We start from the raw sequence: 23,352 nt of genomic DNA on the forward strand, positions 1-23,352 counted from the left end.
AGATGAAGTATTGTGTGAATTTCTCTGTAGGTTGTTATTATTATTATTATTATTATTATTATTATTATTATTATTATTATTATTATTATTATTATTATTATTATTATTATTATTATTATTATTTCCCATTTATTATTGCTCATCTCCTTAATTGCTTGTCTGTGTTTGTTCGTATGTCTGTTATCATTAGTTGTGGCAAATAAGGTTATTTTTGGAAATAGAACCAAAAAAAAAGAAAAGGAACAAAATGGACGTTTCGCTTGGTCCAAGAGCAACATGGGATGATCAGGGATTGTGGTTTGCACTGGTATTTAACTCTATCGTATGCACAATTCTCGTGTGTGTCACAATCTTTTTTCGTCATTCCCCAATTTTATGGATTCGTCGACGCTATCGCGCCAACCACACTGTAGTCTTGCAGTTAACTTCCCTCTCTGTCTCAAGTGATGAAAATGCAGATTCTCCAAATAGATCGGCAACAGGAGCTGGATTATCTTCCTCATCTGCGTTCCGTATATCACGTGTGGGACGTGCACTACGTTATCCAAGTACACTTACAAATCTCCCAAAATGGCGCTGTTGGTTAAGTATTGAAGAGAAATTAGAACACATTGAGAATGTTTTTCCCAGCAGTGTCGCACGTTTTCCCTTTACTAAGGATGAAACTAGTTGCAGTAGCGGAGATGAATCATTATTTGAAGATGTTTACGATGGTAACGACCCTTATGTAGAGGTGCGAGCAACTTATTCTCCAGAAACTCCTGAAGGAGAAGGTATTGCTCCTGCTACAGAAAAAGAAGAAGGAGGAGGAAGAGAGAAACGAGTTAAGGAAGGCAAAGCTACTTGTAGCCTTCAATACTCTGCAGAAGAAATGGATATTAAAAGTTTAACAAAGGTTCCACTTAATCCACAAATTGCTCTTTATCTTTCGTTTCTTAAACTTTTTGCTACAATATTCCTTGCTGGTGGAATTTTCAATATCTGGATATGTGCAATATCTGGGACAGATGATTATCTAGAACGATATACGGTAAGTCGTGATATTCATAGTTGTCATCTACAAGATGATAATGAATCAGGTTGCATTGATAAGAAACCTTTCTGTCAGTACATAAATGGTACAGTATGTTTTCCTGTTCCTTTAAGGGGTCTTTATGACCTCTCCGCACAGAATATTGCACCACAGAGTTGGCGATTCTGGCTTGTGGCTTTTATTGATATGGCTTTTGGTATTGTTTATCTTATATCTATGTTATATTATCTTTGTCATGTTGATAAGTATATTTCAACTGTATTGCGGATACAGATGGAGAGTGCTCTTGGTCATCGTGTAGCTCTTGTTCGTAGTTTAAAAGGTTCATGGGCAAACGACACCGTATTCCGTGAACAATTTCTTGCAGAGAGCGCATACTTTGGGAGATCGAAGAAAAAAAATGAGGGAACCCCTCCGAAAGGTGTTAGTGGTAATGATAATGCTATGGATCTTACTTCTCTACATAATGCTTATTCTCGAAATCCCAAAGATGTTGATTATGATGATTTTGAATATGATGATAGTAAGGTGTATCACTACCTTCAATGTACAGGACTAAGTTGCCTCTTTTCTATATTTAGTGTGAACTATTACAAAACCTCACGTAAAGACGCGGTGTTTACTAGATATGGTAAAGTTCAACAATTGCTCTTTCCACGTGACGTACCTAAAGGTATGCATAAATACATTGATAATACAGAAGAAGCTATGGAAGCCTTGCAGGAAGCGGTGGCAGACATGAAGAATTATCAATTACAACAGGAACAAGAAGGGAATCATCAGCATCATCATGCAAAAGTTTTAATGATGCGTGCCCCATTTCCTTCTTGTTGTACAAAAGTACCGAGAGTAGAGTACTGGAGAAAATCCTTCGTTGAGAATGCGACTCAATTGAATAAATGTATTGATGCCGTTTCCAGTGGAGATGTGAAAGGTTATGCCTTTGTTATCTTTGCAGATGCTTTATCAGCGTATGAATTTGTTAATTTATTTGAGGCTCGTAATCAGGGAAGTTCCCATTCTCAAGCTACTATTGCTGGTCCACCAGAAGGTATTATTCAAATAAATGTTACAGCTGATCGTTATACCGGGTGGTTGAGAACCATATTAGTTTTGGGAGCCTATGTTTCTCTTATCATTTTTTGGTCTGTTCCTGTTGGATTTCTTGGATCACTTGATAATATTGCTCGTATTCCTGGTCTTGGTGGTCCAATATATGAGTTTTACTTGAGTATTCCTGAAGGAATTCGTAGTGTTATCACAGCATTCCTTCCTGTTTTGTTATTATACCTACTTAACGCATTATTACCCTTTATTATTAAATGGTTCATTATTTTTATGGGAGCTGTCAATCAGGACGAGCTTAATAGTGGTATGCTATATTTACAGTACATTTTTATGCTACTTACAGGTGTGATATTTCAAGCTGCACTACAGGGTGGTCTTTTCCAATTTGCCGATCTCGTTACGAACCCGTCTAGTGCTGCCATTGTTAACTTTTTTGTAGCGATGGTGAGTCCACAGGGTGGGTATTGGTATGCCAATGTGATTACTTCCGCTTTTGTAAACACATGGTTAGCCATTGTAGATCCTGTAACGTTATTCCTCATATTTTGCCGTCATCGCCTTGTAAGTTTGCAGCGGGTGTATGATCGCCTTTTCAAGCCAAGTAACTTCAACTGGGCCACTCTCTACAGTGCCGATCTCACCATACTGGCGATGGGCCTTCTCTTTCACATGACGGTTCCCCTGCTGGCGGCCTTTGTTGGGCTCTATTTACTTATCCGCTACGCCACGCAGCGGGCGCGATTGATGGATTCGCACCGCCCGTCGGAACACCCGCGGCGGGACGGCAGTGCGGCGGGACTTGCGGCCTCCGCTCAGGTCCTGCGGGCCGCCGCTTCTCTACACGCCGTTGGTGGAGTTGGCGGTGTTCTCTTTATGAGTTTACGTCGACATGTTGGGGGCGTTGTGGTCTGTTCCATCACACTAGCGGCGAGTATTTTATTGATGTGTTATGTGTTTGCGGTTTCCCGCCGCTGGGTGGCGTCGCTGGCGAATGCTAGACGTCTTTTAACGCATGGGGAAGAAGAGACATTTGGGCTTGGTGAGTATGTGGCCACGGCTCTTGATAAGATGCGAGAAAGAAAAGGAAAAGTGGGAGGAAAGGCAACAGATGTGGTGATGGAAAAATCTTCCATGCGGGAACTCAGTAAAAGACTCACGACAGATAAACAGCGTTCCGGTAATAGTGATAATAATGACAATAATAATAATAATAATAATAGTAATAATAATAAAGGTAAGAAGGATAGGCATTTTAGGGAGATCAGTGCGTATGGTGACAATAGTGATGATGATGATAAAGAGAAGAGGGAGAGGAAGGGGGAAGGGGGAGAAGAAGAAGAAGAAGCGGATGTGGATGAGTTTACAACCCGTGATGCCAGTGATAATAGGAGTACTATCAGAAGACCCTCGACGGAGTTATTACCGCGTAATTCACATATTTTTTCGAAGTATCATCCGAAACATCAACAGTTGGTGCATATTAACATTGATGAGGAGATAAATCGTATTGAAGAGACCGTGTATCGTGTGGAGCGGTATTGGGATGTTCCATTTGAATTTCTTAGTGAAGATGTGAAGTATACTGGAACAAAACCCCCAATTCTTCCACCTTCCAGAGCTGCTGTTGCCGTTGCTGCTGCTGATCCACAGTAATAGAAGATAGGTGATATAGTAATGCTGAAGGTGTGCAAATTATTGAGATTTCAACGCCAAAAAGAGAATAGTTTATATGGGTAAACCGTGTCTAAAAAGAGAGAAAAAAAAGGTGGGAAAAGAAAGGGGACGGGGAAAATGTTATTCTTGCATTTTTTTTTCGTTTCCTTCTCATATTTTTCCCACGCCACATATATATATATATATATATATATATATATGCACTGATGCAAGAAAAAAAATTCATAACAATGCGTATTTATTTGTATGTTTTTATATTCTTAGTGTTCTGTTTTCATACAAGCATATTGTCTAACCATGCGTATGTGTATGTGTATGTGTGCGTCTGTGCACAGTTACTTTTCTCAGTAAGTGTAATATGGTCCATTATATTGGGTATGTGACTGTTATCCATGGGGACACAGGTAGACACACACATACATATCACACATTGTTTTTTTTTTATTGTTTTTTAGTTCATTTTTTATTTTTGGTTTGTTTGTTTTTTCTTGCTTAAACAAATATGTGTGAAAAAAAAAGAAAGAAAAATAAACTCCGATGACTTCATATTTTAGACGTTTCCCCTTTCCCATCCACACATATTATTGTGATTACTACCAATACAAGAACAGGAATAACATCTAATAGTAACGAAAAAACTGCTAATGTTAATATCACTAATGCCTTCGACTAGCTATGTTGATAGTATATCATTATATTCTCTTTGGTTTACTTCTTTTTCTTCTTCTCTTTACTACTAATACTACTACCACTAGAGTGGTAGAGAAAGATATAGCCAAATTTTGTTTGAAAAAAGGAAAAGAAAGGAAGAACACGTCAAGAGGGAAGCAATATTGGAGAAATACGATATAAAATAGAAGAAGGAGAAGGGAAGAAAAAAAAAGAAGAGGACGAAGAAGAAAGGAAGGGCAATAATATTTTTAGTTAAAAAAAAAAGAAAAATAAAGAGAAATTAGGAACAAAGATAGTACAATCACACCTTTACTCCTTTTTGCCCCCCCCCCCCCAATTATGCCTGTTATTGCCGCTGGTGTGGTGAATAAACAAGGCCACATTATTCTCTCACGAAACTTCAATGAAATCTCACGTATCCGCATTGAAGGCCTTCTTTCCGCGTTCCCAAGGCTTCTTGAGTCATCTGTTAACAAACAAGTAACGTATATTGACGCTGGTGCTGTGCGCTATGTATACCAGCCACTAGAGGAACTCTTCCTTGTACTTATCACAACGAAGAGCAGCAATATTGTTGAGGATTTAGCCACATTACACCTTATGGGTAGACTTATTCCTGAATATGTGGATACTGTGAAGGAGGCAACACTGGAGGCGAAGGCTTTTCGTGTATTTTTTGCACTGGACGAAGTTATCGTTGGTGGTAAACGGGAAAACACAACGGTGGAACAAATCAAGACATATCTGGAGATGGAATCACATGAAGAAATGATGGTGCGAGAGGAGAAACGACTACAGATGGAGCGGGCAAAGAAAGACGCCTCACGTAAGGCGCATGAATTACGCGATAAACGACGTAAAGGCATGAATCCATACGGTGGAATTGGATCAGATGATCCGGGTTACGCCGGCTTTGGGAGTACAAGTGCCCCTGTGGTGGGCGGCGGATTAAATGATAATAACATCAGTTCTGCCTTTTCACCGCGGAGTATGGAAGCTGCCACTGCAGGTATTGGTGGTGTTTCAAACACGGATAATACAACAACAACAGCCGCAGCAAAGCCGGCCCGTGCAGGTGGACTTACATTGGGTCGAGCAAAGAAGGCAGATATTACTTCGCGTGTATTGAAAGAAGCGGGACTACCACCATCCACTCCGGTTGGTACGGCTCCATCCTCTTCTTCTACCACAACGGCAGCAGCGGCGGGAGGAGTAAACACAAAAATCAACACAACAACAGGAGGAGGATTTGCGCCTGAAGGGGCTGTGGGGGGATTACACATTATTGTGGAGGAGAAGATTAGCGCACAGCTTAATCGCGATGGAGAGGGCGGTACAGTGGATATCCGCGGTGAATTATCCGTACTTGTCTCAGATCCACAGTTGGCAAAGGTGAAACTTGTGCTTGCACCCATGAGCAATGAGTTTTCCTTCCGGGCCCATGCAAAGGTAAATAAGGAGATGTTCGCAGATGATCATGTAATTGCGATGCGGGAGAATAAACCATTTCCACTGCAACAGCCTGTGACAATACTTCGTTGGCGTGTACAGAACACAAATGGGATGCGGGCGCCTATTGTGCTCTCATGCTGGCCAAGTACGGGAAGTATTACGGTGGAGTATGAATTAGATAGCGCCATGGCAGAATCCCTACATGATGTTCGTATTTCACTTCCACTATACGGTGCTGAGGTGGCGGAAATGGAAACCTCTGTTGGTACTTGCAGTACGATTAATGGAGCGGCGGTGTGGGTTATTCCGCATGTGGATCATCGCAGTAACACAAGTGGGAATGTGGAGATTTCCCTCGTCGATGGTGATGCGGTGGCGTCGGCGTCTAATCTCTTTTTCCCTGTGGATGTTTCATTTACATCACTTGTCTCAGTTGCGCAGGTACGTGTGTGTGAGGCGGTGCAAACAGAGAACGGCACACCTGTGCGATTCAGCCAAGAGACACATGTGACCACAGAGAACTACACCGTTCCGTAATATATATATATATATATATATATATATATATATATATATATATATATATTTGTTTGTGTCTATGTATGGTAATATAGCTAGTTTTTCATTTGTGGGCATTATAAAATGGATAAGGGAGAGTGTGATGAAAAGATGAAAGAACAAGAAAAAAAAAGGAAGAAAAAGAAAAAGGTGGGGGAACGATCGAAGAAGAGAAAAAAAGGGAAAGAAAGGGAAAGAAAGAGAAAACGAATTAAAGGTAGAAAAAAGGAATAAAAAAAAGAAAAGGTTATAAAGTAAATACATAGTAAAAAAGAAAAAGAAAGAACAATGTGCCGTTCTTTTCTTTTTTTTTTCTTTTTGTCTCATCTGTCAGGGGTATATTCCCCAAGCAAATAAAGAGAAAAATAAAAGAATTATTTTCTTTATTCTCTTTTTTTTTATGTCCCTCCTTTTTTTGTTTTTGTTTTCTTGTTTTTATTGCTATTGTTTGCTTTTCGTTCGGATCTATCGCTCTTTCTTTTTCTTTCTTTGTTTATCGCTCAATATCGCCCCAGTGGGTGCTCTGGGCTGTTCTCACGGTGTGTGTACACAAATATGCTTTCTTAGTGGTGTGGGGAATTTATATATATATATATATATAATCACTCCATTCTCGATCACTTAGAATGTGTTTTGATTTGTTTGTGTTGATTTCCCCCTATTTGTGATTCAAAAAATTGAGTTTTCAATCTCCAAACTATACGCGGGCAGAGGTAGATACGGGTACTGTTCAGATATATATATATTTCTAGTATGTGTATACATTTCTCTGTATCCTTCTGTTTTTATCCAGGTTCATTTGTTTCCCGTTTTTGTGTATGGATACCACATTGCTAAATATATCTTCACTCTTTTTTTTCTTTTCTCTTTGCTCACACATAATAATATTATTAAATAGGAGGAATATTACATCCGAGTCACCACACGAGACCCCGCATTACAAACAAAAGAATGGGACGCTTTAAGCCACTTGCCGTTAAGAAGAAGTACGCCAAGAAGTTGAATCAGAACAAGCCCGTGCCGTACTGGATTCGCCTTCGCACAGGCAATCGCATTAAGTGGAATGAGAAGCGCCGTCACTGGCGTCGCACAAAGCTGCACTTCTAAGGAGTCAGCTTTATCAGCATTGGAGGAAGAAGAAAGGAAAAGAAACATTCACATAAAAAAAAACACACACAAATATATATATATATATATATATATATATATATATATTTCATTGTATTACGTATATACATGCATAATAAATGTTATTATTATTGCATCTGTCTGAGGTATCCGTGAGGATGGATCAATAAAAGTGAATGTATCTCTCTGTGTGTATTTGTTTATTTGTGGTTTCTATTGGTGCTTACGGTGATAGACCTCCATCGATGATTTTTTTCTCCGTTTTTTTTTTTGTTTTTTATGGATTTCTTTCCTCGGTGTTCTTTAATGAACATTGAGGATTGAATACATTAATATTTAAAAATAATAAAAGCCATATATATATTTTTTTTGAAATTCTATGAAAGACAAACTGCTCTCTAGTCATCTGTTCTTGCTGTTTTATGTTTCTATCCTGTTTTTTTTTCCTTTCTTTTCTCTTTAGACTTCTTTCTTCCTTTTAGTGCTTACTGTTTGTTAACCGTTGTCGGTACGGTTCTACTATCAGCATTAACAGAAGTTATTAAGATTTACACTTTTTTTTTCTTTTTTCTAATGCCAAGCCGTACAAAATCCCAATCCCTTCACTCTCACATCTCCCAACTCCTCCAACAACAATTGGCGATTGAGGAGAAACTAACGGCCCAACGTCAACTCATGCAGCACATAACAGAGGGATTTGCTCTTTTACGTGAATGGGCCGCCCGATCTGCAAATCGTGATCTTTCTCTGCATGATCTTCTTCTTGTGGCTACATACAATAATGAACCGCATATTAATCCAGATATAACAAGATGTGAAGATGAAGCGAATATTCATAATAATAATAATAATAATAATAATAATAATAATAATAATAATAATAATAATAATAATAATAATAATAATGGGGAGAGTAAGCGGGGGTGTGGTGAGGATGCTGCACTGGAGTTAATGCAAGATGCAAAACGAGCCTATCGAAGTTTTATTCGCACACGTATATTAGATGAAACAAGTCCACAGCCGGATAGTCCCACACAATTCCACACACTCACCGCAGACTCATTTTATATTCTTCTCCCGTATTTAGCAGAACTACTGCGGGAACTTGTTCTGGGAACGGCGGGAAGTTCTACTGGACAATTCAAAGATGTTGGATTTATTCCATCCTTATCTTCTCTCATCTCAATAACAACATCAACCTCAACAATAACAACAGCTGCTATAAGAGGAGATTGGTGTGCTGCACTTGCTCGTGTGCTGCGATTTCTTGAACTTGGCGTAAAACACTTTCCAGATGTAATGAGTGATATACAGCAGTGTTCTTGTATTTTAGATAGTTTGACATATCTACGCAGGATTGATATCGGTAATAATGCCGGAGAGGCGATATTAGTACTACGACACCGCGCAGATGCGTTGGGAGTGCATCTACAACGTCTTTGTGAAGTGCATAATGGTGAGAATATTCCCGTTATGTGATAAGGGGCAAAATAGAGGTCTCTCCTTTTTTTTCTTTTTATTTATCTTTTTTTTTTCCTTTGTTGCTTTGATTTATATACTTTTTTCTTATTACTAACAGATACGAAAAAAAAGACAGGAGAGAGAAAGGGGATGAATGGGTAGAGCTTTCATTTGTTCTAATACCACACAGAGTCTCCGTTCTTTTGTTATTGTTATTGTTTTTTTTTTATTTAAAATCATGATGGATGTGATATCTTTTGGGTGTATTTCACATATGCATCGCACTATTAACAGAGTTCAGATGATTCTTTTCTTTATTATTTGTTTTCTATACATGGGTACGTATATATTATACGACTATACTTGATAATGAAATGAAGGCATTCTTTCTTTCTCTATGAATCTTTTTGTTTCTTTGTCTCTGGATTTGCTACGGGTATTATTAATTGAGTATTGTTGCTTCTTGTGGATTGGACTCCGTTTTTTCTTTTCTTTTCTTTTTTCTCTATTGCCCATTCAAACACATATATACACATATGCATAGAACCAAATATATCTCTCTGTGTGTTTCTGACGTGTATTATATAATTTCCTTCTATAATAGTTAAATTATTACCTATTATTATTATTATTATTATTATTATTATTATTATTATTATTATTATTATTATTATTATTATTATTATTATTTATTGCTGCTTGTGATGATTCACCTGTTTGTTGATGGAGATTACTTTCTCACAGGTGTAACGCCGTCAACAGAGGCTGATGTACGTGAATGTGTGCAGCAGATACACGATGCCATTAACGAACAACTATTCCTTGGTACACCCACCCCAGTTGTGATTGAACAGCGTGTGGTATTCTTTTCCTCCGCTATACTTAAATCATTAGAAGAGCAACAACAACGAGAAGTCCTTATTGCCACATTACGGCGTTTGCGATTTCAAACAATGGTATTAGACACAATTGCAGGCCGTGCGGGATCACCAGTAGATTCTGCCATCTGTACAAAGACCATGTCAATGCTCACAAAGGCAACATCTGCTTCAAATAGTATGAATAATACTAACAACAATGATATAAAGTCCACTACGTTTGTGTATTTCTCATCTAATGCGTACATTTCCTCTGCACTGGAGTGGGCACAAAGTGTTGGATGTGGTGTTTGCTTTGTTAAATACAATGGCGACAGTGTGGCGGATGAACTTCTCGCATACGTCAGCTCTAAATATGGCCGTAATGGTGGTATCGCAACTATTCCAAAAGGACAGGGTGTGGAATTTGTCCCCAACACAGAGGCGGCAAGTGCGGTATTAGCTGCACTCCAGCATGAAGGGAAAGAACTCCCATTATCAGTATTGCTTCAGCTTAAACAACTACAACAACGACTCACAGAGGCTGATAAAGGAAGTGTAGATGGATTAAATCGACGAAAAGACAAAACAAATAATCCATCTATGGCGGTTGCTAGATCAGGAGTGAATTCATCCTTAGGGAATGAGGTACTACCGTTGTATGCCGTACACACACATGTTCCACCGCCTATTTCAGGCGTTCCAAACCCCTTTGAATCTGATGATCATGACAAACATGGTAATAGTGAATATAGTAATAGTAATATGATGCAGACGAAAATGGATAGTGGTAAGAATAACGGTAAGAAATCCCAGGTTGCGATGGCTCCAGTCTTTAGCAAAAGCGATGAGGATGAGGAGAAAGTACCAGATACAGATAAAATGGAACAACAACAGCAACAACAGGAACTATTACCGCAATGCGTGGGAGGAGGAGGAGGAGGAAAAGGAATAACGACTCCTGATAGTACTACAACGAATACCACTTCAACAACAACAACAACAACAACGACAACAACAGCAACAACTCCAGTGCCTAATATGACCCGTCATGAGAACACGGAATTTAATAGTTTTCCAGAACCTGAGGTCTCCACACGACTTCCACCTGGATGGGCACTCATGTATGACCGTCAACGTCGTCGACATTACTTTGTTCACACAGACACCACCACCGGCGCTGTGAAAACGACATGGACACATCCAAATGGTGCAGCCGATCAGATGGACTTGGAACAGCAAGTGGAAAATTGGTATAAACGACAACAAGAACGACGTCAAGGAACAGCAATAACTCCAACAACTACTACAACTACAACTACAGTACCAACAACTACACTAACAGGGTGGGAAGAGTGTATTGATCCCAAAAGTGGCCGCAAGTATTATGTAAATCGTCAAACCAAAGAAACCTCCTGGACACTGCCCTCAGCAACTCCCGCAGCTCCTCCTGTTGGTGTTAATGCCGCAGGAGTGGAAAGAACAACAGGAACGATGCCCATGGCCCCAATATCATCGACAACGACAACAACAACTACCCCTAATGTGGATGAGGTGAGTCCATTGCCACCATTTTGGGAAGAACGTGTAGATCCCAAGAGTGGGAAAAAGTTTTATCTGAATCATCAGACACGTGAGACAACGTGGACACGACCGGCGTTATTACCTCTCCAACAACAACAACAACAACAACAACCGCAGCATCAACAACAGCCTGTGGGGCCTGTGGCACCTCTGGGTGGTACTGCCGCAGTGTCTGGTGTAAGTGCACTACCACCATTCTGGGAGGAGCGTGTTGACCCAAAAAGTGGGCGAAAATTTTACGTGAACCACCAAACACGCGAGACAACTTGGACGAGGCCATAAAGACATTGAGGGGAAAGGCAAAAAAAAAAAAGAATGGTTCATTCCATCGAAGCGAGTCAATGATTTTTTCATAGTAGAGTTCTTTGAAGGTTGTAGTCATCTTACAAATACACATCGCAACTGAAACACCTCAATCTATTTTTTAAGTATGCATTTCTTCTTGATTGTTTTTTTTGTTTGTTTTCGCCCTCTCTATCTTACTTTATTTCTTTTCTTCTTTCTCTCTCTCTCTCTCCCTCTCTACCTTTTTCTTTCTTTCTCTCGCAGACTTTCTCAGGACCATACAGCAGCCCTAATAAGAATCCAATAGATAGAGAGTGGCCAAGGCCAAGGGAGACGGTTAAACAAAAAAAAGGAAAAGGATTAGGATTAGGACGTTGTAAGCAAAAAAAAGGAAGAAATTTGGTGTGTTGCGTTAACGCGTTTTTTCTTTGTTTATTTTTTGCTTCTTCTGGTCTCTCTTCATCTGGTTACTCCAGCGTGAGCTCTTGTCGACACCGCTATTATCAGCATTAAGAAAAACTATTTCACTTCTTTAAATGCAGACCGTGTACGAAGAAGAGAGTAAGAGTGTCGATAAGAAAACTGAAGATACTCCTGGTAACTCTGGAGCTGGGGTTTCTCTACCTCCTGTAACGAGTGGAACTCCCTCTGTGAAGACACCAAATGCCCCTCCTGATAATGTACAGAGTACGAATCAAAAAAATAACTCTAAAAATGACGTGGGTGAGGTAAGTTCTATGAAGGAAAATCAGTCTAATTATGATGGTAGCCTGGCCCCTCTGAAGAGTTCGGATGTAAATGATGATAACAGGAAAAATAATAGCAGTCAGAGACCTCTCGCTTCTTCCACTGCACCTGATACTACTTCCCACTCCAGAGCCAAAGCAGGAGAGAGTCGGACTGTTAGCAGTACTGTATATCCTTCTTCTTTCCCTTCTGGAAGGCGTCGTGGAAACATGCAACAAACAGCAAATAGCCACTGGAGGTTGCCAGTAAGGAAGCGAAGTATTGGACACGGGACAGTAGGTCTCTATCAGGGTGTTTCACATGATGCTGATGTACCGAATGGGGCAAGGGCGTGTGTTAATGGAACCTTAATAGTGGGACCCGCAACACATGTGCGTAAGGTGCAAGATTACATACAATGGCGAGAAAAGCATAGTGATTTATTTTCTACCATGAGACAGCAGGATGAAAAGGAACGGGTAGAATCACGCCGACGACGACTTATTGAAGCAGAAAGGCAGCGAGAGTTGAAAGAGGGAGAATATGCGGCTGCTATAACACGGCTGCGGCACCGCGGGTGGTCTGTTCTAGGTGATACTCCTCGACCGGTAGACCATGAACGTCGGATGCAAATACAGGCCCAACGTGAGGCTGTCCGTGCGGAATGTGAGGGGGTGACCGTTCGAAAACTACTGGAGGCGACGAAGCTACGTGAGAATATTGCCCATGATCTTGCCTTACGAAAAGAGACGCGACAGCAGGAGCAGAAACTTGTGCGTGATGCGGCGCGTGTGGAGCGAGAGCATTGGCATGCTTTCCGTGAACAGCGAGAAGCCCAACTTCGGAAACGGGCAGAGACGGCCCGGGCGGAGCGTGATGCGGCGCGGGAGTACAACCGTGCCTGTCTTACGGTTGATGCTGCCAGCTGGCGCCAATACGTCGCAGCGGCGCGTGACCGTGTACAGACGCGATCGACAACCCCTGACGCATCCGCCAAACCCAAAGACTGGCGCCGCACCTTCCGCTCCCCGCTGCGGATGCTGCCGAATGCCGGCGACGGCGCTGTGCGGCGGGCGTGGGCGGCGGAGTTCCTCGACGTGCGGCGGGCGGTCGCGGCGGCGGCGGTGGCGCGTGTGCGGGGCGGGCGGGCGGCGGCGGCGGCGGACGGCGGGGTGGGCGGCGCGGCATTCCGCGAGAAATGCGCCCGGGCGGAGGCGCTGCGGGCGGAGCGGGCGGAACTTCGGGCCCGGGCGGAGGCGCTGCGGGCGGAGCGGTGGGAGGCGGCGGAGGCCCTGCGGCAGGCCAGAACTTCACCCCACAGAGGAAGACAGAGCCCGGAGATGGAAGATCTGACACCAGAGTCATAACGCACTGAGAAACAGGAAAAGGGAATAGGAAGAAGAGGAGGAGGAGGAGATAGTGGTGATGGTGATGGAAAAGGTATCTATGTATGGAATAGACAAAATGATTCTTGAAGAGGAGAGGAACAGCAATATATATATATATATATATATATATATATATATGCCAGAGAAAATTGTTTTTTTTTTATATGTTGTTTTCTTTTTTGTGTCTTCCTTTTACCCCATCCCAACCTTCTGATGTAAGATAAGGAGATCTGAACATCATGGTCTTTTTTTTTACTTTGTTTTTCTTTTCATTCTATTGTGAAGGTTATATGCTCTGTACTCTGTTTTGGTCATTTCTCTCTTTTTTGTGTGTGTTTTGGGATGACCTTGTGTATGTTTGCTTTTTTTGCGTTTTAACTGGAACTTTAGGTATTCCATTCTACTACAGAATAAAAGATTCTCTTGGAATTGGATCAAATGGATGGAATAACAGGGAAAAAAAAGAAGGCAGAAAAGGAAAGAGAATCATTGCGGGCAAAGGAAAACAAGTAATAATGCCTAGCAATGAGTTAATACCAGATCAAAGTGGGAAAAAATGATGAGGCAGAGGTATTACAACTCATGTGAAGAATGACAATAATCATTATAGATCCCAACATCAAAATAAGTAACAGCATTCAGATTTTTGTATCGCATATACAGCGATGCCCCATGCTTTCTCTTTTGGAAATTAGTAACAAAGAAGGATCCTTTTTCCCCCTTTATTTCTTATTTTCAATATATATATATATATATATATATATATATTTATTCATTTATTTATTTATTTAGTTATTTATTTAGTTATTTATTTATTTATGTACTGCTCGGAACATTGGCAAGGAACTGAGATGAATATATTCCTGTTGACTTAAATATGAGTTATTACTATTGTTATTATTATTTCTATTGATGTTATTCGTTTTATTAATAATGTGTTCTTTCCCTCATTTGTTTTTTTTTTATATATACGCGGTGCTTCTTCAAGTAGTAGTGTATACTTATCTTGTGGTGGAGGTGGTGGTCGGAGAAGTATTAGTGGTACAGGTTATCGTCCCCGTTTTTTCTCTTAGACTGAACCGCGAGATTGGTTGATTTTTTTTTTGTTTCCATACTTGGTGTAAAAACAAAAAAAAATCAAATTTAAAACTAAAGTAAAACGAAAAACAAGGCGACTAGTTTTTAAAAAAAATGCGATCTTTGCTTTACTGTGGTATGCGTGGGCGTATCGGGAGATCTGCGCAAAGGTCGTTCTTCACACGCCCACCACTCCCACCAGGACTTTCTCCAGCACCTGCGGCCTCAGACGCCAAACCTTTCTTCAAGACCACAGCGGAGAAACACACTTCTGGGAGTTTGTCCTCCTTGAATTTGTCATCATCATCATCATCACAGACATTGTCATCAACGAGAGCAACGACAAGAAAAAGAACACTATTATCAGATGAGGCAAAGACTACACCACATGCTGAGAGGGAAGAGAATGTTTCCGAAAATAATCTTAAGAGTAATGATGATGATGATAATAATAATAATAATACTAGTGATGTTAATACCAATAACAAAAATATCTGCAGCAGAAGCAATCTTAGTAATAGTACCTCTTCCCAAAGTGTAGAGCAACCAAAAGAAGAAAAAAGTCATGCTGATGCTCAAAATCAGAATCAACACCATGATCATAATAATACCTCTCGACGGTCTTCTTTTCTTTCACCTGAGAAATTTGCAAAACACGTACCAACACCTGCGAAGTTTGCCGCTTCTCTGGTAGCTGATGCACTTAATTTGCCCACAAAGTGGAGCCCCACTCCTGAGTCAAGCGGTGAAATGCGACAAGAGTATAGAGAGCATTGTGTGCTTGGATGGTCTCCACACAATCTCTACCACGTTGTTGCTGATGTGGCACAGTACAGTACTTTTCTGCCATGGTGTCTGGACTCTATCGTCCACCACGTCAAACGTCTTGATAATGATGAAGCCCAACAATTCCTTCAAGGACAGCAAAATAATAATAATAATAATAATAATAATAATAATAATAATAATAATAATAATAATAATAGCGACGATATTATCAATTCCACTAGCGGTACTCCTATGGAAATGCTCGCCACACTCACTGTGGGATTCTCTTTCTTTAAAGAGAAGTACACATCTCGGGTATTTTTGGTACCTGATAAAAAAGTGCAGGCGGTGTTGAATGAAGGAGGCGATCAGCGACGCAATCCTGTGTTAAGTGATCTTCACTGCGTTTGGGAATTCAATGCAGTACCAGGGAATGACCAGCAGGTGGAAGTTCGGTTTGTTGTGAGTTTCGCCTTTAAGAATCCTCTACATTCAAAATTTATTATGTCGCACGTGGTCTCCCTTATGACGAGAAGTTTTGAGAAGCACTGCGAAAAGTTGTATGGACCACCAAGCTGCGAACGTGGGCGACTCACGTTGTAAGCTGATGCTTCTTTTTGATGTTGTTGCTGTTGTTGTTGTTGTTGCTGTTGTCGACTTTGTCTCTCTGCTTGCCTCCTCTTCCTTACCCAAGGTTAGTGCAAGTTTAATATCTCGAACAACAAGAATGCTGAAATAAAAAGAAAAGGGGTTCATTTGTAACGGGGAATGGGGATAAAAAAAGATAAGAGAGATGTAGTAGTAATGGTGTGTAATAATATAATTTGAAACATCAGGCGTCCTCTCCTCTTTTCTCTTGTTTTTTTTTTTTTTTCGTGGTTCCTTCACACAATACATTTGTGTGTCTTTGTGTGTTTTTTCATGGGAAGATGAAGATTGAAAGAGTCTGTTTCCATATCTCTATTTATTTGGAGGGATTTCAGTATGAAGAGCTGCAAGAAAAGAATAAAAAGGTCTCTAGAACCTACAAGAAAATAAAAAGTCATGGCACCAGCAGTGTACTGTTTCTGTCGTATATATACATTATATATATATATATATATATATAATGTATTTAAATGTCCTTCTTTCTCTTTCTCTCTATCTATGTACCTTTGTTTTTTTTCCCGCTCTTTCCTCTCCATTCCCAATGGAGAGATGCCCTCAGTTAGTGAAGGCTTAATACAGCAGGAACAGGGTAACACCCTTTCTGCGGTAGCACAATTAGAAGCAAATAGTGAGTTGATGACACTTTTCTTTCGTCACATTGCGGTATGTCCACCTCATGGACCATTTAAGTACTACAGTGCTCTCACTTTTGCTGAACGTGTGCGTACGTGGATTGCTGCACATGCTTCAGACGTAGATCCACCAATTATGGGTGATCTAACGCCCACAGCCGTTTTGCACCTTATGGAAAAGTACTATAATACTCAACATCTGCGAAGTTGGCCATTACTTTACGTTCCTGCAGAGATTCGTTTGAAGGATGTAGATGCCCTTATTAATGATCAAAAATAAGGAGAAAGTGGGGATAATTCTATCAGGTGTGGCAGATAGCGTTGCCTACACATCTCCTGAGATTCTTCTTGATTATTCTTCCTGCAGTCGTACGAAACTCTTCTTGTTTTCGTATCTTCTGAGAAGATAGAAAAATGAAAGAGTATCTGCTTGGTTTTCTTTATTGTGTTTTTACTTCATTTGACTGGAAGAAGTAAAAGAAAAGAAAAACTCTATTTACTCCTTTTTAGTTCACTACTACCGATTATTACTGTTGTTAACTGTTCATATATATATATATATATATATCGCTTTTGAGGGCTTTGTTGTTCCCCTTTAATGCTTGAATGGATTCCCCTCTGTTTTTTTTTTCTATTTATTCTAATTCTTATTGTTTTTTCTTTTTTTGTGTGTGTAAGAGAAACCAGAGCAACATGTCTTCACATCTGGAGGGTCCACTTCTCCGCCGGTCTATTCCATTCGTGGAACGCTGGATCTCAGAACTTGTGGCCACAAAAGAGCCAGCGGCGGCCGTCAAAACACCGACGACACAAGAGCGAAAAGACGCTAATGCGTCATCTGATGCAAGAGGAAAGAAAAAGGGTGGAAAGTCTAATGCTGTTGCGAACGCCGCTGATGCTGCGGTGAGCAATGCTAGTAGCATGTCTAAATGTCACTTTGTGGTTGGCAAGGTACTTGATGTGCGACCCCACCCGGAGAGTCAGAAACTCTATATTGAGGAAATTGATCTCGGTGAGGCTGCAGGTGGTCGTCGTACAATCCTTAGCGGCCTACAGGAGTATGTGAAACAGGATGACCTTATCAATCGTCTCGTGCTTGTTATTGCAAATCTGGAACCACGCAAGATTGGGGGTGTACTCTCGGAAGGAATGGTGTTGTGTGCGTCTAAAACGGAGGGCGATGCACGTGAGGTGGTGCTTCTGGATATACCAGCAGGAACCTCGGTTGGGGAGCGTGTGGTGTTTGAGGGTCATGAAGGGCCATATGAACCGGTTTTAAAGAAGAAGTTGGCGAAACACTTTGAAGAAGTTGCAGCGGATCTTAAAACAAATGAAAAGGGGGAAGTGGTGTGGCGTGATATGCAGTTCCGCACAAGTCAAGGTTTCATTACAGCATCAATTGCTAATGGTTCTGTCTCGTAAATGGGGCCTCATATATATATATATATAGTGTATATATAGTGTATGCAGGTTTCCTGGATTATTATTTTGTTTTTTTTTTCTTGTTTTCTTTAAAGGAATCGTACATATAACGTATACACAGTGTAGAAATACTATTTCGAGATAACATGTGGCGGAATTGAAGAAAGGAAGAGAGGGAGGGAAAAACTCCCGAGAACATGGTTTATCCTTCTCTTAACTCGCATACACGTCCACACACACATTCATGTACGTACTGGAAGAAAGATAATGGAAAAAAAATAATAGAAGCATGAAGAAAGAAAAAAAAAAAGAAACAGATGAACGATTGGAGTGCGTAAGTGGCCAGGTGAGAATGAATTGGGAAAAAGACATACTTTGTTGTTACCAAGTTGTGGTAATTTGAAGCTTAAATAAAGTAACTGATTGGTAGAATACATACAAAGAGTCAAATTTCTCTTTACATTGATACATTCTCATTTATTTATCTCACTCTTTCTATTTCTCTTTTCTCGTTTATTGATTTGTGTATCGGGGATTACTAATCGTTTTTCCCTGAAGCTAATTTATAAATGAATACATCTGTGAAGAATAATAAGTGTACTTGTTCTTGTACGTCATTAATGTTGAGCCAACAAACAAAATCTCGGCATCAATATCGATCGCGTCGTTTAAATATAGTGCTTGTGACATTGTTAATGTTAACTCAGATATCCTTTTTTTGGTTTTTCTTTATTATGGATGATAATACCATGATATTGAAACCTGATAAAGGGGATAAAACTTCAATTCTTGCTGGAAAATCTGGATTAATTGAAGACTCACTAACGGTGGTACTGATGTCTTATCCTATGACGAAACGATTACATCGTTTGATTCGGATTCTCAACAGAATTCTATATGAATGGCCTAGAGATGAACGTCTTATTCATGAAGTGGTTTTAGTTTGGAATGGTCCAGAAGAATCTATTCCATTAAAATTACGTGAACTGCAAAGCCTGTATGAAAATGAAACAGAAAAAAGTGATAGCCTTAATCAGCCACCACCTCTACGATTTTTACCTCAGAAAGGAAATATTTTGGCGAATCGCTGGTTAATTGCTCCTTTTCTTAGTACTGAAGCTGTGCTTAATATGGATGATGATGTCGACATTCCCTACTCTACTATAAGGTGTATTTTTGAAGTCTGGCAACGCTCGCCTTTGTCTCTTGTCGCGATAGATGTACGGGCAATCGTGGAATGCATCACCTTAACACCAGAATGTGGACCTTTTGGTCCTTTTGGCTACGCAGCACGAGAGCGATTGGAAGGAAAAAAAAATAAACTTGCCTATAATATTGCTTTACCACGTGTCCTCATCAGCTCCCGTATTTACTATAAGGCTTTCGCTGAATCTTATCAACGCGTTGTGCACGTGGCGTCGTATAATACTTCCACAGGGCCTGTACCAGCGCGTGAGGATTCACTAGAGCATATTGTTAAGGAACTACTTTGTGACGATATCGCCTTTAACTTTGCGGCAGCAAATACCTCTGTTTATACATGGTGGGATGATGAAATGGGACCGCCCCGGCGACGCCAATCTAAAGCTGCCGCACTTTTTGTTATGGGAGAAGTGAAATCATTCCCCGAGTATTCCAATGCTAATGCCCTTACATCGCGAACCGGTATGAAGGCTAAGCGGCGACTCTGCGCAAATCGTCTCGCAATGCTTTTTTCGCAAGATGGTGGACGGACACCTTTTAGACCTGAACTTCAAACTTGGCAAGGGGATTGCAGGGTTATACGGTAGCGTATTAAAACAGTATGGGGGATTGGGAGAGCAAAGCAGCTTTTCTCTATATATTTCTTTGTATTTGTGTACGTTTTCCTTATTTAGGGATCGGAAAGAGTGTATGAGTGGGATTGTTGGGCAAACGCTCCACTGGTTCCACTCACTAACCATGGCGGGAGGAATTACGATTTCCTTTTTCGTGTAAGTGTATGAAGTTGCAACTCCTGTTTTGCTTGTTTCTCTTTTTCCGTTGGCATTTTCGTATCTACTATATTTTGCTTTTTTTCATTCTTTTTGTTTTATTATTATTATTATTATTATTATTGCTATCATGATGACGATGATGATGTTTATTATTATTATTATTATTATTATTATTATTATTATTATTATTATTATTATTGCTATCATGATGACGATGATGATGTTTATTATTATTATTATTATTATTATTATTATTATTATTATTATTATTATTATTATTATTATTATTATTATTATTGCTATCATGATGACGATGATGATGTTTATTATTATTATTATTATTATTATTATTATTATTATTATTGCTATCATGATGACGATGATGATGTTTATTATTATTATTATTATTATTATTATTATTATTATTATTATTATTATTATTATTATTATTATTATTATTATTATTATTATTATTATTGCTATCATGATGACGATGATGATGTTTATTATTATTATTATTATTATTATTATTATTATTATTATTATTGGCATTATCTTTCTCTCTTTCTTTATCATTTTCTTTTTATGGGAAACAACAAAAAGAAAGGAAAAGATGCGCCATTCTCATTCCATTTTTGTAGAGCTACCGCCTGTAGATGAGTCTTTCATGACAGAGACCTCATTGGCACAGCAGGTACGGATGGAATTCACTGCGCTACGCCATGCTGGACGACCACGACAGTCTCATTGCTCAGTGTCTTCCGTACGATTACAACAGGCAATTCGTCGACGTTACCCTATTGCGTATGAAAGAATTATTAATGAAGGATCTTGGCGTGGGAAGTGGCACCGTTTTGTGGAAACGGTTGCGGGTCTACATTGCTTTCAGTACTCGACATCCGATTACACTGCGGAACCCACACTAGAGATTCATATTCCAACAACTGAACTGCGTTGTTCACTACAAGGGGAAGAAATTACTCTTGTTCGAAAGGCAGACTCCGTTCTTGGTGCGATTTTGTGGGAAACACTTCTACAGTTTGATGCGATGCGACAATGGTGCGAAACCGTGGCTGCAGCTGCGGCAGATGATAACAGTGAAAAGATTTGTAGACCTAGGTGGATGCCACCTATTGAAGCCCCTGCTCTCGCATACTTCCTTCGGCAACTTTCCTTGCCCAAGGGAAAGGGTTTTATCAGTCCATGTATTCGACGTAATGCTGTACGTGAAATCGTATCCATCTTGACAAGGGAAGACACTCTGGCACAACATGTCAGTATCTCGCAACTGCGTCGCTTTGTTGCTTATACACTTGGAGCTTGGAGGGCAAAAGATATTTCTATGCAAAAGGGAAATCCAGACACCCTCTCCACTTATGGATGAGAACTCCTCCTATTCATAACCTTTACCTGTGGTGGCTGTTTTTTATTTGTTCGATTTTTTTTTTATTTTGATTTTCACAGTTTCTATCATGTTTTTTTTTTTTTTACTTCACAGATTTCATCACATTTTCTCGTCCTTCAGTATTGGTTTTATTTATTTATGAAAGCTTGCGAAAAGCATGATTGAGCCTCACGTTTGCCAGGCGGCAAAATATTTTATGGGTTTCATAATGGATAATTTTATTTCTTTTCATCTTTACAGCCTGTCTAAACGTAAGTTTTCTGAAAACCCCGCCCAACCCAACCTCACACCGCCCGAGCGGGAGCAGGTCAAAAGGGGCTTCTCAGCACTTCCATTTCTTCAGTTCTGTCATTTATCAAAAAAAAAAAAAACAATTATAGAGGGAAAAAATATTGGGACACACCCATGTTGCCAAAGGGAAAAGAATTTGGTTCTTACACAAAATTATTATATTACCCTTTTTTTCTTCTATTTTATTTATTAAGCGGGAAAGCAAGGTTTAGATAATTCACCAAAAAAAAAAAAAACCACGCCGGCCCTTCTTTTCGAGAGGCGGGCCCAGAGGAAGGGGGATTTACTTTCGGAATTCCCTTTTTTCTTTCTTCGCCCCTCGGAGAGGAACGGCGGCTGTTGCAGATTTATGCTTTCCATCTGGAAGACAAGTTCTCCCTCGGCGTCCGTGTGGCTCAATGGAAGAGCATCTGACTACGGATCAGAGGGTTGCAGGTTCGAGTCCTGTCACGGATGTTTTCCTTGAAATTTTTTTGTTGTTTCGGGACGCGGTCCGGTTCCTCGAGACTTGGGGCCGCCAACGGCCGAGGGGATTCCTTCCCGGCAACGCCCCGAAAGCAAAAAAGAAAAGGGAACAATCCAAACCTTGCCCTTCCTCCCGAAGCAAGATATAGGGCAGAAGAAACAAAGTAACAACGGTTTTTTGCAAAAACCGACTTTTTCCGCCCCTGAGAACATAATTGCGTCAAGCGTTTTCCCTCTACCATTGTTTTACCCATAAATAAACGGCACCGAAGAAATGGAGGTGCTGAAAAGCCCTTTTAACCCGCCTCCCGCTCTCCCCATCGCAAGTTCCACCCCTTCGCTATGTCTAATTTTTGATGTTTTTCACCCCTAGATATTCCGTCCGCTGGATTTTGTTCTGAATCCACGCAACCTCAAGTAGCACGCATACCGTGTGAGCGCAAAACTTTTTCTATGGCGCCAACTTCTGCGACTAACTCCTGTGAATGCGAGTTTCCTTTTTGCATAATGTTCACAACCGTTGCGTTGCCAACGCGAATATCCGATGTTCCTGCCAAATGCATTTAACACCTCGCAATGCTAGATGGACAGCTCTCGCCTCTGCTTGGGAAATCATGCGAGGTGAGCGTTTCCAAGCCACACCTGCGGCTAAAACCCCCCTTTATCCTTGAACAATAACGCCCCCAATCCGCACATGGAGGCGTCTGCCAACAGCGTTGCCGTAGAGGGCAACTGCTCTGGCGGGTGAACCGACTCGCCCTTAACAGTGTTGAGCCAGTTTT

At 40.4% G+C, this 23,352-nt stretch overlaps 11 protein-coding genes across 11 annotated transcripts; 10 read left to right on the forward strand and 1 right to left on the reverse strand.

Moving 5' to 3' along the window:
* Positions 1–247: 247 nt before the first annotated feature.
* Positions 248–3,754, forward strand: LSM04_008384 (Calcium-dependent channel; the record flags this gene model as incomplete). Its single annotated transcript, XM_067338880.1, has 1 exon — positions 248–3,754. The coding sequence occupies one exon, from the start codon at positions 248–250 to the stop codon at positions 3,752–3,754; it is 3,507 nt and encodes a 1,168-aa protein (XP_067188030.1).
* Positions 3,755–4,786: 1,032 nt separating this feature from the next.
* On the forward strand, positions 4,787–6,436 carry LSM04_001683 (Mu homology domain; the record flags this gene model as incomplete). Its single annotated transcript, XM_067338881.1, has 1 exon — positions 4,787–6,436. One exon carries the CDS (start codon positions 4,787–4,789, stop codon positions 6,434–6,436), a length of 1,650 nt encoding a protein of 549 aa, XP_067187744.1.
* A 927-nt stretch (positions 6,437–7,363) lies between these two features.
* Positions 7,364–7,612, reverse strand: LSM04_008665 (uncharacterized protein; the record flags this gene model as incomplete). Its single annotated transcript, XM_067338883.1, has 1 exon — positions 7,364–7,612. One exon carries the CDS (start codon positions 7,610–7,612, stop codon positions 7,364–7,366), a length of 249 nt encoding a protein of 82 aa, XP_067188049.1.
* Positions 7,613–8,158: 546 nt separating this feature from the next.
* Positions 8,159–9,064, forward strand: LSM04_008513 (uncharacterized protein; the record flags this gene model as incomplete). The annotated part of the gene is made up of 1 exon (XM_067338884.1): positions 8,159–9,064. One exon carries the CDS (start codon positions 8,159–8,161, stop codon positions 9,062–9,064), a length of 906 nt encoding a protein of 301 aa, XP_067188040.1.
* A 686-nt stretch (positions 9,065–9,750) lies between these two features.
* Positions 9,751–11,769, forward strand: LSM04_008528 (WW domain; the record flags this gene model as incomplete). Its single annotated transcript, XM_067338885.1, has 1 exon — positions 9,751–11,769. The coding sequence occupies one exon, from the start codon at positions 9,751–9,753 to the stop codon at positions 11,767–11,769; it is 2,019 nt and encodes a 672-aa protein (XP_067188041.1).
* A 539-nt stretch (positions 11,770–12,308) lies between these two features.
* LSM04_006942 (uncharacterized protein) lies at positions 12,309–13,865 on the forward strand (the record flags this gene model as incomplete). The annotated part of the gene is made up of 1 exon (XM_067338886.1): positions 12,309–13,865. The coding sequence occupies one exon, from the start codon at positions 12,309–12,311 to the stop codon at positions 13,863–13,865; it is 1,557 nt and encodes a 518-aa protein (XP_067187954.1).
* A 1,212-nt stretch (positions 13,866–15,077) lies between these two features.
* Positions 15,078–16,334, forward strand: LSM04_006124 (Coenzyme Q-binding protein COQ10; the record flags this gene model as incomplete). The annotated part of the gene is made up of 1 exon (XM_067338887.1): positions 15,078–16,334. The coding sequence occupies one exon, from the start codon at positions 15,078–15,080 to the stop codon at positions 16,332–16,334; it is 1,257 nt and encodes a 418-aa protein (XP_067187922.1).
* A 594-nt stretch (positions 16,335–16,928) lies between these two features.
* Positions 16,929–17,291, forward strand: LSM04_006176 (uncharacterized protein; the record flags this gene model as incomplete). Its single annotated transcript, XM_067338888.1, has 1 exon — positions 16,929–17,291. One exon carries the CDS (start codon positions 16,929–16,931, stop codon positions 17,289–17,291), a length of 363 nt encoding a protein of 120 aa, XP_067187925.1.
* A 413-nt stretch (positions 17,292–17,704) lies between these two features.
* On the forward strand, positions 17,705–18,433 carry LSM04_007610 (tRNA-binding domain; the record flags this gene model as incomplete). Its single annotated transcript, XM_067338889.1, has 1 exon — positions 17,705–18,433. One exon carries the CDS (start codon positions 17,705–17,707, stop codon positions 18,431–18,433), a length of 729 nt encoding a protein of 242 aa, XP_067187992.1.
* A 620-nt stretch (positions 18,434–19,053) lies between these two features.
* Positions 19,054–20,223, forward strand: LSM04_003290 (Glycosyl transferase 64 domain; the record flags this gene model as incomplete). The annotated part of the gene is made up of 1 exon (XM_067338890.1): positions 19,054–20,223. One exon carries the CDS (start codon positions 19,054–19,056, stop codon positions 20,221–20,223), a length of 1,170 nt encoding a protein of 389 aa, XP_067187821.1.
* Positions 20,224–21,022: 799 nt separating this feature from the next.
* Positions 21,023–21,793, forward strand: LSM04_003854 (uncharacterized protein; the record flags this gene model as incomplete). The annotated part of the gene is made up of 1 exon (XM_067338891.1): positions 21,023–21,793. One exon carries the CDS (start codon positions 21,023–21,025, stop codon positions 21,791–21,793), a length of 771 nt encoding a protein of 256 aa, XP_067187836.1.
* Between the last annotated feature and the right edge of the window lie 1,559 nt (positions 21,794–23,352).

The sequence above is a fragment of the Trypanosoma melophagium genome, assembly GCF_022059095.1.
Source record: "Trypanosoma melophagium isolate St. Kilda chromosome Unknown ctg4segment1, whole genome shotgun sequence".
In the NCBI taxonomy this organism is placed as follows: Eukaryota; Euglenozoa; class Kinetoplastea; order Trypanosomatida; family Trypanosomatidae; genus Trypanosoma; species Trypanosoma melophagium.